General features: G+C 35.6%; 1 protein-coding gene across 2 annotated transcripts in view; it reads left to right on the forward strand.

The window, feature by feature from the left end:
- LOC142326441 (uncharacterized) overlaps positions 1 to 18,367 on the forward strand; it is a 373,983-nt gene that overhangs the window by 27,890 nt on the left and 327,726 nt on the right. The window contains exon 2 of one of the 2 annotated variants that reach the window (XM_075368959.1): positions 10,130 to 10,149. The exons of the other annotated variant lie outside the window; for it this stretch is intronic. Coding sequence (XP_075225074.1) covers positions 10,144 to 10,149 — 6 coding nt within the window. The 5' untranslated portion in view covers positions 10,130 to 10,143. The remainder of the gene's footprint in view (positions 1 to 10,129; positions 10,150 to 18,367) is intronic. 2 annotated transcript variants of the gene reach the window in all.

The raw sequence follows: 18,367 nt of genomic DNA on the forward strand, positions 1-18,367 counted from the left end.
GCAAGTAGCACCTATCTTCTCATCCACATGCTTAGAACCACACACACGCACATCTCACATACACACTTACCACCATCGGGATTTTTTTGTAATTATAGAATCACACAAGTAGAACCCATGTAACTATTCATCTTCTCAACCGTACACTTACCTCCAACTCCAAACCGACATTACCGGAGTCAGTAAATATTTCTTCTCGGAGTAGTTCAAACCTCATCAGCCATGGATGACCCACCAGGGGCCCCATACCTTTCAACATACAGGCTGTCCCAGCTCGCTACCGAAGCTCGCGCTTCCTTCTCTTTTCAGTCGATTCCAGACGGTCCATTACGAAATTCATTTATTGAGCGACAAAACTCCAATTAGCTTGCGACTCAAAAGTGTCGGCAAGCGACACTTTCCTGCCGACGTTTTCCGGTGTGAGTAAACGATCTCCTAGCTAATTCCTGAGAATGGACCGTTCGTCCCGAAATCTAGGACAGAAGAAAAGTACGTGGAACGCATCCTCTTCTTCGCCTGGACACCAGGGACAGCACGGGAAACTGTGAAGTCGATACTTATACAAATACGCTCTAATTTCGCCGTGCCCTGTCGGAAACCGAGCGAAGTAGTTATCAACCTCACCGTGGGTTCCGCTAAGCCGCGGTTCCAATTCCGAGATGATTCTATACATCCATCTGCCGTTTTTTAAAAGAACCTCCTACGAGGCTACCGCTGTGTTGAGAAAGGCTCTTCCAATCGATTTAGCGGTGAAAGTTCGAGCGGCCATGTGGAAATGCGAAGAGGCAGGGAGGCCGATGTATTTGGGATACGGTTTTGAGCCGGGCATGTACCGGAGCGGAACGGTGATCTCAACGCACCGGTTTTAATTTTCGAACGGTTGCCCGTCTCCCGCCTGCGGAGGAGGCTTTATAGCCTCGCGATGGAAGCACGGCAGCAAGAATGGCACGCCACGACTAAGGGAAGGTCCTTGTATAGATTTATACAGGAACTGGGGGAACGGTATGCTTCCTTCGTTTTTAAGGGCGACGGGAGCCCGAGTGCTCTCCAACTGTGTAAATTTAAACCAATCGGTTACATCTGGCAGCCGATGAGCTGTGCGTCTGCGGGAAGTTCCAATCGAACGAACACCTGATGTCAGTAGTTTTCCTAAGGGAAAAGACTTCTACCGCGCTACTGTAAGAAGCTAGCCGAGAGATGTGGCTGGCTACCAGCCAGATTAAGGCTCCAAGCGCTTTAATGGTGGACAGGTACTTTCCGGCATTCAGCGGCCTAGGCGTGGCAGCGAATTGCTGTCTTTGACGAAATAAATTGAATTGTTGATTGTCATGTATGTTTTAGTAGTTGACGGGGTGCGCCTACCCGTTTTAGTGATATATGACAAGTGGGCGGTGGGACACGCAAGCGAGTTGTGTACGGTTCCACGCTTATTCCCCTTACACGTTTAGGTTAGCTCTAGGAGCTAGTTAGGACGCTGGTAGTTAAACCGTTTCGAATCTCAGTAGCCGTTTGTGACACAGATATTTGGTCTTATGCTTTAGAGCGACCGAAGGGTGGTGGCGGGAGAAACGCCAAGCAAACCGATAAACCAATCCATCTGTCGTTCGAAGCCGCATCCCAGCTTTCTTGCCGGACTGCAATACTGGACCTCCTAACTTCGGCTCTTCCAGGAATGTCAACCGCGGGGTTCCTATTTGTCGTAACTGTTGCATTATATATATATATATCGATTTTCATTAAGAAGAGAATCTTTCTAGATTCTCATGTAAAAATTCCTTATTTTAATTAGTTCTTTATAAGTTTGCATGTGAAGATAAAAATGCATGTCAGAGAAAATTAAATAAAACTAAAAAAATAAAATTAATATTAAGCTAAATTTATTATTACAGTAAACACAATGAATTTATATACGGGATTATATATCAAACATTTTTAATAAATTGACTGGAAAAACTAAAGTCGAATTTCAAAATCATTATATAAATTTTTTTTCGGTTTTCCGAAAAGTACACCTTCAATAAACGTGAAAATTAATCAATCATTATCCTTATCGGGGAACTAATTTTTTTGAAATCAAATTTCTTTTAGAATTTTTTATTTACAAGAAAACCCTTTCGGATTTCTAATCTATCTCATCTGTCTGTCATCTGTTGTCGGTCCTATTTTTCATGCAATATAAATAAGCACATGAATTCTTTAAAAGATTTTGTAGAGAATTTCAAATCGAATTTGAATTTCTAAGTTTTTTTTGTACGTAGAGTTTTAAATTAATTTCGGACGATACACAGTATTTTTAAAACTCGAATTTCAGTATCATTTTTTCGTCACATCGGATAGAATAATATTTACGATCAGAATACCTTAAGTAGATAGATAATAGAGCATGAACCGTAAGAAAATTTGAATCGATAGGATTAAACAGAACTGATGGTTTAGAAACAAAAAAAATCATATTTAATTATGTTTATCCGTCATTCGCCCGGTTCAGTGGATTTCTTCATTCTCTCTGATATCCGGGAAAATCTAGGCTTCAAAATACAACCTACGTCATACGTTCTGAATTATATGTCTGTATATCATTATTAACTGTTTTTCCCTACTGCAGTTTTGAAAAAAAATTAATTAATTGACTGTGGAAACTTTTTGTTTCGCTTTAATAAAATACTAAGCTTATCGTCATTACTAAATAATATTTATTGCGATTACGTAAATCGCCGTCTGAAGTGTAATATTTTATCTATTCTCGCAAACAAAATTATTTGGCGCCAGTTCGTTTAAACCGATATTTAGAAATTAAAAATATTAACTTATTCTGTCGTTTATATTTATAAACGTACAATCTTAGCTAGAAAGTCACTTATTTAAAAAAAAATTAAGCATCCATCTCTATAAAACGAAACAACACAATTGTTTTTATGTAACTCAATATAATACTTCAGCTTTCCATAAAGGGCCTTATTAAACTTCAGTTGCCATTTTCAGTTAATTACACAATTGTTTTTTAAAAAAAATTCTCTAACCGATTAGTTTAAAATACAATTAAAAAATTTTCTTTTACAAAAACCAATAAATATTAATCAGGCAATGAATTTTTAAATAATTCTAATAAAGAAAACCCTTAATTTGTTGCATCCCGTTAAGAATGTACATAAATATGTGCTCAACCAATTTCTATTAGTCGCTTCCGCATTATGAATTATTTATTGCATCTATTAACCTGCCGGGTTTTGAGGGATGGAAACGATATTATTAGGGTTCTGACAGAACCCTAATTTTTAGATATTATTAGCGGACGTGCTGCAGAAATAATGTGTTTTTTAGGGTTGATGTTCAGAACTTACATCTATGTGTTGTAAGTTCTTATTTCCAGTATCGGGACCCTACTGAGAGTCATCTTGAGGTCTGGAAGAAAATTCTCCAGTTTTCAGAGTATAGTTCTATTGTTATTGGTACTGATGTTTAATGTTAAATCACTTATGCGGCAATATACCGATGACAATGGTGAAGCGGTGGAAAGATTTGTCGTCCAATGTGACTTAGAGGTTTTTAATGTTTCTGGTGAGCTGCCAACATAAGCTGTATGGTAGACAGTAGAAGTGAATTTCCGGCATCAATATTAAGTCACGGTTTGATGATTCATTCCCGCATGTGTCTGTGTTTAGAAGATCGTCGATGATTGCTCTAGCGACCGTCGAATTATTGTTTTCGAGATGACTGGTGGCCTAAGTGATGGTTATAGGTTTAATTTCCCAGTTCAGCAGGGCGTTTTCTGCACAGGAAAGCCGGTTGGCAAAGGTTTGTCACAGTTCTTTCGGCCAGGCTCCGTCTCTGGGACGAGGTCTGGATGGTCTTGATCTTGAGGACCTGGCAGATCGGTTATCAGCGGCTTTCATCGATGCCGCTGAGCGTTCTATTCCCCGCAGTTCGGGTCGGGAGAGGGTGGCATCTTAGTAGACGCGAAAATTTACTGAGCTGAAGTCATCTGTTCTCCCTTTACGGAGGTCCTCTCAAACTGAGTAAACCCGGCCGGCGAGCAGATTTGGCTTCGAGGTATAGGGAGCTCAGATGTTGTTATTATGCGAGACAAGGTAAGGCAGGCCAAACGTGATTCTTGGCGTTCCTTTGTTCAGAAACAAGGTAAGAAGGACCCGTGGGTTGTTTTTTATTGAGTGCTGGGGCTTAAACGAAAGAAGGTCATTCTTCTGTCCCCTCTCTCGACCAGGCAAGGAGTAATTCGGACAAAATTGAGATCCTACGTACTTTGTTAGATGATATTTTGCCGGACGATGATTTAGCTATAGAAAATGCTTATCATCGTCATGTTCGATACGACGATATTGCTTCTCATCGCGTGGAGTTTTGTCTTTAGAAGTTACTGAGGCGGAGGTGCGTGAGATAATCTGTAGCTTTGGCAGAAGTAAGGCTCCTCGCTTTGATGGAATAACGGTGGAGTTCCTTGTTCATTCACTAAACGTCAGTGTGGGAATGTTCACTAAAGTATTTAACAAAATGTTTTTGCGGGCTGTTTTATAATTTCTTGGAAAAAGGGAATGTTAAATGGTTGTTTAAGGGTGTCGGCAAGGATCCCACTGTTAGTTCCTCATATCGGCCTCCTACATTATTGTCGGTTATTGGTAAGATCTTCAAGAAGATACTATATCTGCGTATTAATGACAGGTTGACATCGTAACGGTTATTAATGGAGGATCAGTATGACTTTAGTACTGGCAAGGGGACGGAAGATGCTATTTTACGAGTTTGAAGCATTGCGAAATAGTAGTTCTGGGTATGTCGTGGGGATTTTCCTTGACATCTCCGGGGAATTTAACAATCTGTGGTAGCCTTCCGCTTTATTTCAATTACAGAGACGTTGGTGTACCAAAAATGAAATGCAAGTAATACATAGCGACTTTGGGCTACGAGACGTTTTACTTTGTGATGGTGGCCACGAAGTGGAGAAAACACTGTCTAAGGGTCGTGTCCTCAAGGCAGTGTGCTGTGTCCCTTATTGTGGGTTGTGGAGTTTGATTTACGGGCTATTTGCTATTATGCGGCTGAGGCTGGCCGACGGCTGTCGCGTTGTCGTTTACGCCGATGACAGGCTGCTGCTGATGAAAGAATGTTCGCGGAATGAAGTTGAACTCCGCACATCTCGGACAAGCATGATGCTTGAGCTGTGGGACCGTCAACATAAGATCGCATTCAGCCCGGACAAAACCAAGATGATGCTGTCGAATTCGATATGTTCAGCTTCAGAAGTACCTCGAGGTGCTCCTTGACAAAAATTTTCGTCTTAAGGAGCATTTACAGTATGTCCAAAGAAAGCCAGTAGTACCTTTTTTAATATTCGACGTATGGTTAATCCGGATTGGGGTCTGATTTTGAATATTCTTTATAAGGGTGTGTGCGAGGCAATTATGTTACATGCCGCACCTGTTTGGACGGATAGGCTAAAATTTAAAACTTCATAGGGGCATTTTGTTGAAGGCCTTGCGCCTTTTGTTGTTAACGGTGACAGGTGATTTACCGTACAATTTCTAGTCAGGCTGTCCCGGTGATTGCTGGAGTAAACCCTATTGACGTTCTTGTGCTTGAACGTCAACAACGCTATTTCGCAAAGAATTAGGATCAGTTAAAATCCAGAATTAGGGAGATTGAGAAGGATGGATTTCAAGTGTGGCCAACTAGGTGGGATGCGACGGCTCACGGGTATTTCTCTCATGGTCTTTTCCCTGATGTGAAGAGGCTGCATTTCGCCTCTTGGGTGTCTCCTAACAAGTATATAACTCAGTTTTTTCGGGCTATGGTGCTTTTAGGGATATGTTGGCTCGTTTCAGCCTAGCTGATTCGGGTCTGTCCGTGATGTGGAGTGTTAGATGATGCCTTTCATCTTTTATATGTTTCTTATCGGTGTGATGAAAGACGATTAGAGGTGGTGTGGCAACTCGGGGATATGAGGTCTATTTTAGATTAAATGATGACTGGAAAATCCGCGCCGAATGGTCAGTTGTGGAGGATTTCATGAAATATTTGGTTCTTCAGCGAGTCACGGAGGAAGAGTAGGATCAGGAGTTTGAGTTACCCGGGTGGTTAGGGACCTCTTGGGCGTTCTTTTGTCGCCAAGAGAGTCGTTGCGAGGTTTGTTCTGTTATTTCGTTGTTAGTGCTATACCGATCGAGGCATTTGCATCGGTAGCATCCAGACGGAGGCCAAGCTATTAACTGAGAGATGTTATTCGGTCGGTAGGTTCAGAAGATGACCTCCGGTAAAGCCCATCAGGGCTTTACCTCTCGTCACATGGCGGTATCTTCCCCTTCAGGGTCAGTTCTAGGCCATTCCATTTAAAACTTTTCAGTTGTTTCCCTATGGTGTCTCGAGAATTTGTTTTTTCAAACCAAAAAATTGACCTATGTATATATATATATATGTATGTATGTAGAGAGAGAGAGTGAGAGGAGAAATTGTTCTTGTACACGGTAAAATAAATCATTTATTGACATAATTTGAAGTAAATCATACAATTTTCAATTATAAATGTAATATAAGATATTTCAAATGCTTAAGTGAAGAAAGGAGAAAGCTTGGTAATAAAAAATGTTAACGGAATGAAATGTATAACAAAAGTTTTTAAAATGTTATTGATTTTTAGTCGAGTCGTATATAATTGTAGTGGTTGAAAGAAGCTTTTTATAGCATCAAGCGATTAATAACTTTCAAGATTCTTATACGATTACCATTTACCATTCATCTTTCGGTTACCGTTTAGTTTTTAGCATTTGGAGGAGTTAACTGATATAAATATTAAACATTTACATTATACATACGGTACGCTATATGTTTAGAAACGATTCAATACACGTCGTTAAATTTACAGGATCGTTAAACATTCGTAGAACATGCATATAAATAATTATTTATCCATTTGAAAGTAGTATAAACAATCCTCGCACGCGAACGCACGCTTAAGCTCCTGCACGTGTTTATGCACGAAAATAAAATTAGTTTTATAAAAGAATTTTTAACTTTCAATTGAAATTTATTTTATACAGTTCAGTAATTGAAAAAAAATGTATATATATATATATATATATATATATATATATATATATATGTGTGTGTGTGTGTGTGTGTGTGTGTGTGTGTGTGTGTGTGTGTGTGTGTGTGTGTGTGTGTGTGTGTGTGTGTGTGTGTGTGTGTGTGTGTGTGTGTGTGTGTGTGTGTGTGTGTGTGTGTGTGTTAGTGTGCATATCAATCAGATCCAGGATTTAATCATATATTTGTATCACACAACTGTTTAAGTACCAGTTTAATATTATGGTCTGTACTATATATATATTAGTTTATATATAATGGTTTTGTAGTGTATAGTTCTTATAATACGTGAAATTCCACCATGCCAGTAACAAAATATATTGTTAATTTGTTTTGAAAGTGGCATGTTTAAACTGAGCCGTGCCAATTCCGTACAATGGAACTCACTGACCAGACAGTGAAAATAAAATTAGTTGCCGACAATATTTTCCGATTTTTCTCTTAATAATCTATGCTGCCAGCCTCCGTGGCTCCACCCACCGGGTTGGTGTATTGGTGAACGCGTCTTCCCAAATCAGTTATTTTTGGAAGTCGGGAGTTCCAATGTTCAATTCCTAGTAAAGGCTTTTATACTAGATCGAGATCAGATTTGAATACTAGATCGTGGATACCGGTGTTCTTTGATGGTTGGGTTTCAATTAACCACACATCACAGGAATAGTTGAACTAATACTGTACAAGACTTCATTTACACACATACATATCATCCTCATTCATTCTCTTAAGTAATATCTGAACGGTAATTCCCGGAGGCTAAACAGGGAAAAGAAAAGCCTCGATGGCGCGATCGGTAGCATGTAGGCTTCTCATCCGGAGATCCCGGGTTCGATTCCTGGTCAGGCATGGCATTCTCACACGCTACCAAAATTGCCATTTTCATTTCATACTCTGAAGCAATACCTAACGGTAGTCCCAGAGGCTAGAAGAAAAAAATCTGATATGGACACTACATGACTTCCTTGAACACCTATTAAATTATATATACATATTTTTGCAGTACTTTTGTAGTACAGGCAGTTTGTCATCAAAATAGGCTGTATTTGAAAATCCTTACCTACCGATTGACCTTTTGTCCATGCGTTAGGGGTGATTAGGGAAGCTTAACTCCAGATTTTTAACATCCCCCTCCCATAGATTTTTGAAAAACTCAAAAAGTTTTTGAAATGCGTTTTTCTCTGAATCTATGCATTTTAGAGAAAGGGTTTTCAAACAAAAAATATAGAGGACATTCTTCTCTACAATTAATATCTTTGAGGTTATGCCGCATAATTTGAAATTGAAATACTAGGTGGCGCTGAAGTTGTAAAAAACGTTGTAAACGAAGGAGTAAAAGACTAGACCGGTTTCGAACACGTGCCCAATTCACAACATTTTCACACTTTCACAAGATACAGCTCCAAAACGGTAAGTCGTACAAGAAAATTGTTTGAATAAAAGTTGTCTGTTTTTTTTTTGCTGAGATTTACAACTTTTCCAAATGCAATACAGACGAAAAACAATTTTTTCCGGTGAAAAACACGTTTTTTGCAACTTCAGCGCCACCTAGTATTTCAATTTCAAATTATGCGGCATAACTTCAAAAACATTAATTGTAGAGGAGAATGTCCTCTACATTTTTTGTTTGAAAACCTTTTCTCTAAAATGCATAGATTCAGAGAAAAACGCATTTCAAAAACTTTTTGAGTTTTTCAAAAATCTATGGGAGGGGGATGTTAAAAATCTTGAGTTAACCTTCCCTTATCACCCCTAACATATGGAAAAAACATCAATCGGTAGGTAAGGATTTTCAAATAAAAATACAAATTGACTGTACTTCATTTAAACTTTCATTTGAAAGTGAGGTTCGATCTGCCAATTTTTTAATAAAAGTGGACAGTTACACAATTCATTAAATATTAGTTTTTATTAACATCTAATATTTATACAATTATTAATTCAGCAATCTTACCTGAAATATTAGGATAGAATAAAAGTCTGTTTATTACTCTTTAAATAAATGTAAGTGTTATAAGTATCTAATCCTAGGTTTTTTAAATTATTATGATGTAACCATCAAAAAATGAAAACAAAAACAAAACAGCAGAAGGCTACTTAATTTTATACAGATATTTATTATCAAGTAGACTGAAACAAATGCATAAATAAAAATAATACGATTCTAAATTGTAATTTTCAATTAATATTAAGTATCACCAAATTTGATGTGGACACCACATGACTTCCTAGTACGCCTATTAAATTACATATTCACATTTTTTAATAACTTCTGATTTTTTCATTTTTTTTTTTTTTTTATTGAATTATTATTTATTATAATTTTTTTTTTACAACAAAGGTTCGTAACGGTTAATAAATCAATATATTTAAATTTAAAAAAAAGTCCGAAATTAAGTCGGATTCGAACCGATGTGCCTTCCCCTTGTAAGACCAAATATTTCATTAATTAGAAATCATTTGGTTATAACTCTCGAACCGACGAAAATAAGTACCACTTATGATATATCGTTGAAAAGTTCTCAATGACGGCTTATTACTGTAGTTAAGAAAAAGTCCAAAATCCAATTTTTTTTTTTTTACTTTAGGCATTTTTGGACACTCTGGTCCAATAGATTGCAATCAAAAGGGGAAGTGCACAACTAGATGTTACAACAGTCCTAAATCCAAATTTTTACATATTTTGGCTAATCGTTTTTGAGTTATGCGAGATATATACATACGTACGCACGTACAGACGTTACGCCGAAACTAGTCAAAATGGATTCAGGGATGGTGAAAATGAATATTTCCATTGAAATGGAAAACCGAAATTTTTCGCGATCAAAATTCTTTCTTTACTTTGTACAAGGAGGTAAAAATTTATGCTAGCGTTTTTAATAAATTTTTTTCATAAAATGTGTACGTTTCTAAATAATATTATATTTTCTAAATTTTTTTATTATTAACGTTTACATTTATTATTTATAATATCTATTTACTACATTCAAAATATATATGATCGATTAATAGATGATTAAAAGTCCTGTAATTTATGTTTTAGGAAATGAAAAATACATGGATGTGAGTTATAAAGAGAAATTTTTTTTTCCGATAAATATTGGTACGATACGTTTGAAGCACCAAACGGTAAGCAAACAGTTTTATAACGATCCTATGGCGAGTTCAAACACCTATCCTGATTCGGGCAATTTTGTTTTAAAAGGTTATTTGAAGAGTACATGTCTTAATTTACATAAAAAAATACCTCGTCCTGTGAAGTGGAAATTTAAAGTTAATTGAGTATTTTATTTGCACTAAAAATTCAGTTTTTTTTGATAAAATTAAGGTAGTATTATATTTTTATGAATAAAATTCCTCATTTATTCTGTTGTGCTTATTGAAAATAATATTAAATAGTATTACCTATAAGAATAATATTTGATGCATTTATTATTGAGGAAACAGGGAGATAATTTTAAACGGTGGTTCAGTAAAAATATCAGTTCCTAAATTACGATTATGTGTATAAGATTCGTGCTCGCACAAACAAATTTAAAATTTCAACTTTGTAATTATGAATCCAATAAAATTACAATGAAATTGTAAACCGTACGGTAAGAGTCTCGCAAATATCATTTCTTCCGCTCAAAAAACAAAAATTTCTGTAATATAAATAAAACCTTTTTAACAAAACGATACTGATATCAAAAAAGGTGAGATACTACATTTCTGTTATAAAAATCTGCTATTAATTTAGAATTTTGTTTAAAAAAGAATACATGTTTAATTATGTAATAGATAATAGATATACGAGGTGCGACAATAAAGTAATGAGACTGATTTTTCTTTGCAAGATGTGGCAACCCTGCAGCTTGCGTAGGCACACCATCTTTGACCTTAGTCTATAAGCTACTTCTAGTCCAAGCGGCACATTGATGCAACTGCTCAGCCGTGAGTTGACGCGACGACAACTTATGGTAATGGTAACCTTCAGAAGGCTTTTGGAGAGGAGGTTATGTCATGGGCTCAAATTTTTTGGTGGCGTAAAATTTTTAGTGAAGGCAGAACGAATGTTGAAGATGAAGACCGCAGTGGACGACCATCAACCTCACGGACAGATGTCGACTTGACCGGGGTGCGTGAAATCTTACGATCTGATCGAAGATTATCCGTGAAAGTAATTGCAGAACAACTCAACATCGATCGAGAAACGGTTCCTCTAATATTAACTGAACTAATATTATCTTGGTATGAGAAAGATTTGTGCAAAAATGGTCCCCAAAAATCTCACAAAACAACAGCAAGAAACACGGAAAAATGTGGCAGCCGATCTGTTAGAGCAAACGGAAATCGATCCAGATTTGTTGAGCCGTGTTATCACAGGTGATGAAGGTCGGTTTTTCAATACGATCCAGAGACAAAACGCCAAAGTTCGCAATGGTGCTCAAAGGGATCATCCAGACCAAAAAAAGCTCGGATGTCAAAGTCAAAAGTGAAATGCATGCCTGTGTGCTTCTTCGATTCCAAGGGAATTGTTCGTAAAGAGTGGGTGCCTCCTGGACAAACAGTTAACCGATATTTCTACAAAGAAATTTTAGGAAGACTTCGAGTTCTTCATGTCCGTGCCAGCATTGTTGAGAATTGGATTCTGCATCACTATAATGCGCCATCCCATACTGCTCTGTCAGTACAGCAATTTTTAACCTCAAAACAAATTTCAGTACTATCACAGCCATCTTATTCACCAGATATCGCTCCGTGCGACTTTTTTCTATTTCCAAGAGTCAAAATGGCGGTCAAGAGACACCATTTTCAAACAACACAAGATCTCCAAAAAGCTGTGATGAGGGTCTTGGAGGATATTATAGAAGATAGGTTCCAGAAATGTTACCATCAATGGCAGAAGCGCTGGAATAAGTGTGTGCAATCAGAGGGGAACTACTTTGAAGGAGACAACACTAAACATGACTAAAACGGTAAGCAAAATTTTTTTCACATCAGTCTCATTACTTTATTGTCGCACCTCGTACAGTAATAGATAATAAACAATGTTTAAGCGTTCCATATAATAAGCAAAAAATAGAAAAATTTATTACAAAACCCTTACCTTTCATTTATTAAACAACGAATAATCATAAGAATTGTATTATTTTTGTAAATGTGATATGTATAGTACATATAAATGAAATCGGACCGGTAAGAGTTTTGTAACAATTTTTTTAATTTTTTTCTTATTGTATGGAACGATTAAACATTGTTTATTATCTATTATTGTATATCTATTTTTTGTTACATATATTTAATATTTCTTTTTAAAGGAAATTCTAAATTAATAACAGATTTTGATAATAGAAATGCAGTGTCTTACATTTTTTTTTTGTATCGGTATCGTTTTGTTAAATACAATTTTATTTATATTACAGAAATGTTTGCATTTTCAACGAAAGAAATGATATCTGCGTGACTCTTACCGCACGGTTTACAATTTCATTGTAATTTTACTGGATATCACAGCGTTTTGTTAGATTATTCTTTAATTTTCTTTTTTTGATTTATTTTTAAAATTGAATTCCTTAGAACAAACAAATTAAATTTTACGGCCAATTTTTTTGTTAATAGTCATACCATATTTTTCACTTCATACCATATTTTTCCCTTTTTAATAAAAGTAGTGTAATGGCCTTTACGAATCGAAAACCCGTGATGCACTTATTACGTTGAAAGTGTAACCCTTGATTTTTATTGTTAAATTCGACTTTACTAGTCGAATTTATTTCTGTTTTCATAAAACCAGTATACTCTCTTGTAAACTAATACTTTTATGTTTTTTTAAGAAGTGATGAGAATTAAAAAAATTGTTTTATCTTCAGTACTTTCATTCACATAACAGCATTTACTATTAAAACAAGCTGTAGTATATTTTCTTTTAAATTTTATTAATTCAAGTACATAACGAAGTTTTTGTACGGTATCTAGTACTACCAACTACTGCTATCTAGCGGCGCGATTCGTAAAGGTATATTAAAAAATGAATAAAATGACTTATGCCGAATCCCTGTGGTTCATCAAATGTAAAAAAAACGTTGTCTAACAAAATTTGAGGTATTTTTTGATAGTATTCATTATTACAAATCTAATGGAACTGAAATATAATGTTTTCACGCTTATTTTATTTTTTCCCCCGTTTTCATTTCACTGTTAAGTTAGGTCATGTTTAGAACTGTAAACGCTCGTTGACTTCGTCGCCTCTTGCCGTTGAACATCTAACGAACTCCGTGATATTCAAAAACATTAATCTCCCTTACCTTAAACAAACGCGGCTACCCGCTGCCTTTAGTGTTATCGCTAATATCCAGTAAGTATTTTTTTTTTTTTTGTTTTTAGATCAGGTTTTTTTTAGTCAGCATTAAGTTGAATGTATAATAAGTAATTTTAAAATATTTGAAAAATTTATCTTCCTCAACAGTAAATTTTACTTTCCCATCTAGCGCTATAGCTAAAAAAGGGAAAGTATTGTAATCGGTCCAATTTGGGCATATGCGGTTTTCACCGGATCTTGACGCGCTGAGGAACCCAAAAAACTCAAAAACCGGATGGAAATTTTCCGGATGTTCGTATGGTGTATGGTGTTCGATTCGCTTTTTAAATCACCTCCTTATGTTTCCAGAACTACTGGACCGATTTTGACCAAATTGGTAGATTATTTCTACGGGTGGGACAGTGACGTCATTAAATTTTCAATTTAAAAGGCCGCGGTGGTGAGGCTGTAGAGAAAAGTCACCCTCAGTATCTCGAGATTTCGTCGAATTAAGGTCTTATTTTTCTTACGCGTATTTGTTAACGACTAAAAAATAATATTTCCAAAAAACCTTTTTAAAAATCACCCGCCTCCCAAAAAATGCTCTAAATAAACTAGCGACTAAAAGTAAAATTAAATGAAAAATAAAAAACGAATTACGGTCACCTCGTGGCGGTGTTCGTCGGGTAACGATAAGAACCGGGGAAAAATACATTTTTACCGTACGAAGTGCGAGCCACCAGTTATATAACTGATATTTTTAAGATGGAGGCTGACTGTTTTGAAACCCATATTCATAGAACACCGACTTTCGTGTTCTGTACTGAACAAAATGTTGCTCTAAAGAAATTACAACGCACTGATTTTTATATAAATCGAACAGTCTTTCATTTTTAGTTATCGTTATTATTCTCACCGGCACGAGTTTAATGAACACAGCGGGTTCCAAGGGCCAGAGCTCTGTGGTTAGACGGGAAGGACGAGAGAAGCGATCCCTAACCTCTTAAATATTCCCTGACCGCGACGGGAAACGCAAATATGAAGCGCTCGTACGATAAATAAGTAATTAGTTATTAAAAAAATATCGCGTGGGAAGCCGCGACAAGAAAACGCTAATAATTAATAAAAATGAAAACCCCATTGATTCGGGAAGAACCAAAATTGTAAAATTTTCGGAACATTTTTTTATAAACGTTTATTATGAAATGAAAATAGGCTTTTAATCGTTCAATTGAAAAAAAAAACTGTGCAAGGTGTTGTATGACTTGACAGCGTAACCGTTAAATCACGGATTACTTTTCCAGGGTTTTTCTTATATTCTGTTATTTTTATTTTTTTTGTCTTTGATCTTAAAATAGTTGATACTTTAACGTTTAAGTCCTAAAATCTTTCTTAAAATTCGTCTTTCTTTTTTAATTATTATTTTTCCAATCTCCAATCAGTCGATTGTCGTCATAGTTTCTGCAGCATATAAGCGTTCCGGTTTGAGGATTGTATTGCAGCGTCTAAATTTTGCGTTAAAAGAAAGGAATTTTTTGTTATACATTTCTTTGTAAATATATTTATAAAGTGTAATTTTATACGGATATCGTATTATGTTTTCAATTTATAAATCCACGATTGTTACGTTTGTAGTCGGTTTGTTGCTTACTTTTTTAATTTTAAATGTAACATTAATAAATAGATAATCCTACTCTACTAAACGGCATTTATATGCGTGTCTGTGTGCGCGTTCCCCTTAGCTTAGCAAATGAATTTGCCGATCACTAGCGGAAAATCCCGATTTGTTAGTATATGACTCGTGGTGGTCAGGTGTATACTTGCTATATTATTATATATCGATATATATGCGAAATATATATCGAAGTTTTTGGAAAATTTAGTACTCCAACCAGATCCGAATTTTCGGACGAAAATCTCAAATATTTCAAAAACGGTTCTAGCGCTCTGAAAATTTTTTCGGCCTCTGAAGGAGTATCTCCACCCACTCCCAGCGGTACTCAACGGAAGATAATATTTTCAAGCGCTCCCGGGGCGCCGTTCGGAAATTGTAGAGGGGGTGTAATGGGGTATTACCGTAATATCTTGTAAACCGCTTGTCCGATTTTCACGCTTCAAACGGAGTATGTATCAGCAGGTCGAGCGCAAACTGTTTAACGCATCGGGTACACTCTTGATCGACCTGATCTTGGTTATCCGGAAATTAAATCGTTCAGCGCTATGTTTTGATTGCACTTTTCCGCCGTAAAACGTAACGATCGCTAAATACGCTTAAACCTGTGCGCTAACGCAGCTAAACTTATGAAGACTAAAAAGTAGAAAATAAAAAATATATAAAAAACGTTTTAAAAACCATTCTTATATTAAATGCACTAAAAAGTAGAAAATAAAAAATAATTAAAAAAATTTTTTCAAACACCACTCTTATTAAATGACCTAAAATTTAAAAAATAGTTTTAGGACTGTATCTCAGAAAGGATGTGACAACAAGCTTTGATGGTGATAGGTAAGATGTGAAAGTCATGGCTTCAAATTAAGAAAGGTGTTTTAAAATATTTTTTATTTACGTGACTTTTTTCTTGATAAAATGATGAACTATAACGCAAAAGTAGGTACCGAAATATACCGATCGCTAACGGAGAATTCCGATTCGTTAGTATCAAGTTTTAGCGTTATATTTCTAATTTAACTTTCGGGTATCGATTTTCATCGTTCAAAATATATACATTTTTACACAAAATGTAATCGATTTTGGACACCTAATAATCACATTCCGAGATGCCACCCGCCCGGAGGGCCTTAGCTACAGAGGCGTGCCATAGGCACAACCTGAAGCTGGTATATTTAGATAGGTTATTTTAGATTCGGTAAATGTCATTTCTCATCGATATACGTTTTTCAAGTATTTATTTGTTTAGAAAAAATATTAATTTATGAAAAACTGAAGTGAAAGACGGCGATGATTTTTGGATCGTTTAATTTTTTGTACGTCAGTCAGCCGGTCCAGTACTAGATCGGTGGGAGAACAAAGTGCGCGCTCCTCAGGCCATAGGTTGCTAAGTTTAGAGCAGATGGTGTGTACGCACGCACGCACGCATAAATATACATACAAGCGCACGCAAACAGAAACAGAAACGAACTTACAAGTAGATGGATATAAACGTAAGCGTTTTTGGTCGTTCTCTATCTTGAATGTTATCCAATTTTATTTCTAAACTAAAACAGTGCATTTACATTTAGACCGCGTAAAACTTGTAGACCAAATATATAGAAAGATGGAACACGTGTAGTTTTTTCGGATATTAACCTCTAGACAGGTACGATTCGTTTAACTTTCAACCTGGAAGTAATAAAAAGCAATTTAAAATTTTTTTTAGATTAAATATAAAAATTAATCCCTGATCTTGATATAAAACTTAACAAAAATTAACCTGATGAAATATATATATTTTTTCGACATTCGTTCGACCGCACCGTTTCATTCTATTTTCTATTAATATCTTAATTTTATGTCATTTATTATGTTTTAAATTATCTTATTCGTTTATTCTAGTTTTTATCCTCCGCTTAACTTTAGATCCTTTTGCCGTTCTATCCGACGTTTAATTGATTGACCCTGAATTATTTAATTTTCCAACCTAGCCGTTTCTATTAATACATCTTACCACCCCTATCTCTTATCCGATTATCGTATTACAAAATACTTTATGTTTTTACAAAAATCAAGCCGTATTGTTTTGCCGTGAAGCGCCTTAATAAAACGCTAAGTTTGTCATCGTTATTTATTTTGTATTCCCATATAAAGTAAAATGCGTCTCTTGTAATCGATTTATTAAATTTTTTATATAGAATCGATTTACAAAATCGTTTCCTATTTATAAAGTATTTCGTTAATTCATTTGAACGATTTTAAGTTAAAATAATAAAGCGATTAATATTTAAAAAATACGCAAATACGCAATGGCGTATTTGAAATAAAAGTGGTGTTTCAAGGGTGAAGCCGGGAAAATTATGCAACCCTTTGCCAGCTTTTTTTTATAAGTAATAATTATGTATTTTCTGAAGGTGCTTTGATTAATGTTTTACTTCAGTGTACATTGATCCATCCAAGTAAAAAGGTCGGTAAAAGAACATCCTATGGTGTTCTTTGGTGGTCGGGTTTCAATTAACCACACATCTCAGAAATGGTCGACCTGAGACTGTACAAGACTACACATCATCCTCTGAAGTAATAACTTACTGTGGTTCCGGAGGCTAAACAGAAAAAAAAGAGAAAGGTAAAAAGGTTAAAACAGTTCTTTTTTTCGGTGGAGTAGCGTATCTATTTCCGAAATGATGTTTAATTATATTCCTATAAAAATAAAAGGTTTATTTAATACTAGCTGACCCGGCAATGCTTCGCTATTGCTAGATTTGAATATATATATATATATATATATATATATATATATATATAGGAGATTAAATGAACACAATTGAAAGTTTGATAAAACATTAAAAACTGAACATCACGGAATTCACAAAATTTAACCTTTCACTTTACCCCTTTTCACCGTTTCTACTTTTCCTATTTCTTTCTCTTTTTATTCTTCCCCTTTTCAAATTTTCCCATTTCTGTTTCTCCCTTTTCCAGTTTTCCCTATTTCCATTTTCCGTATTTCCCATTTTTCTTTTTACCCCTTTCCCCCGCGCGTAAATCGGTTCAGTAGTTTTTTAGTCTATAGCGGACAGACATACGAACATTGCCTTTTGTATATATAAACATAAGCATTATAAAACTGTAGTTCAGCCAGAAGTCACCTACGGAAGCGAGACCCTTTTCAAAATCACTCAGAAAAACCGAATCGATAAAATTCTGAAAACAGAGAGGAGAATTGTCAGTACGTGTATCGATAAAAAACACCAAAAAGAAGGCCTATGGTGGATTGTGCCAAATGAGGTGGTGTATCGAGAAATAGAACCTGTTACTGATACTATGCGGAAAAAAAGAATCTCTTTCTT

Source organism: Lycorma delicatula, chromosome 6, assembly GCF_047948215.1.
Source record: "Lycorma delicatula isolate Av1 chromosome 6, ASM4794821v1, whole genome shotgun sequence".
Classification (NCBI taxonomy): Eukaryota; Metazoa; Arthropoda; class Insecta; order Hemiptera; family Fulgoridae; genus Lycorma; species Lycorma delicatula.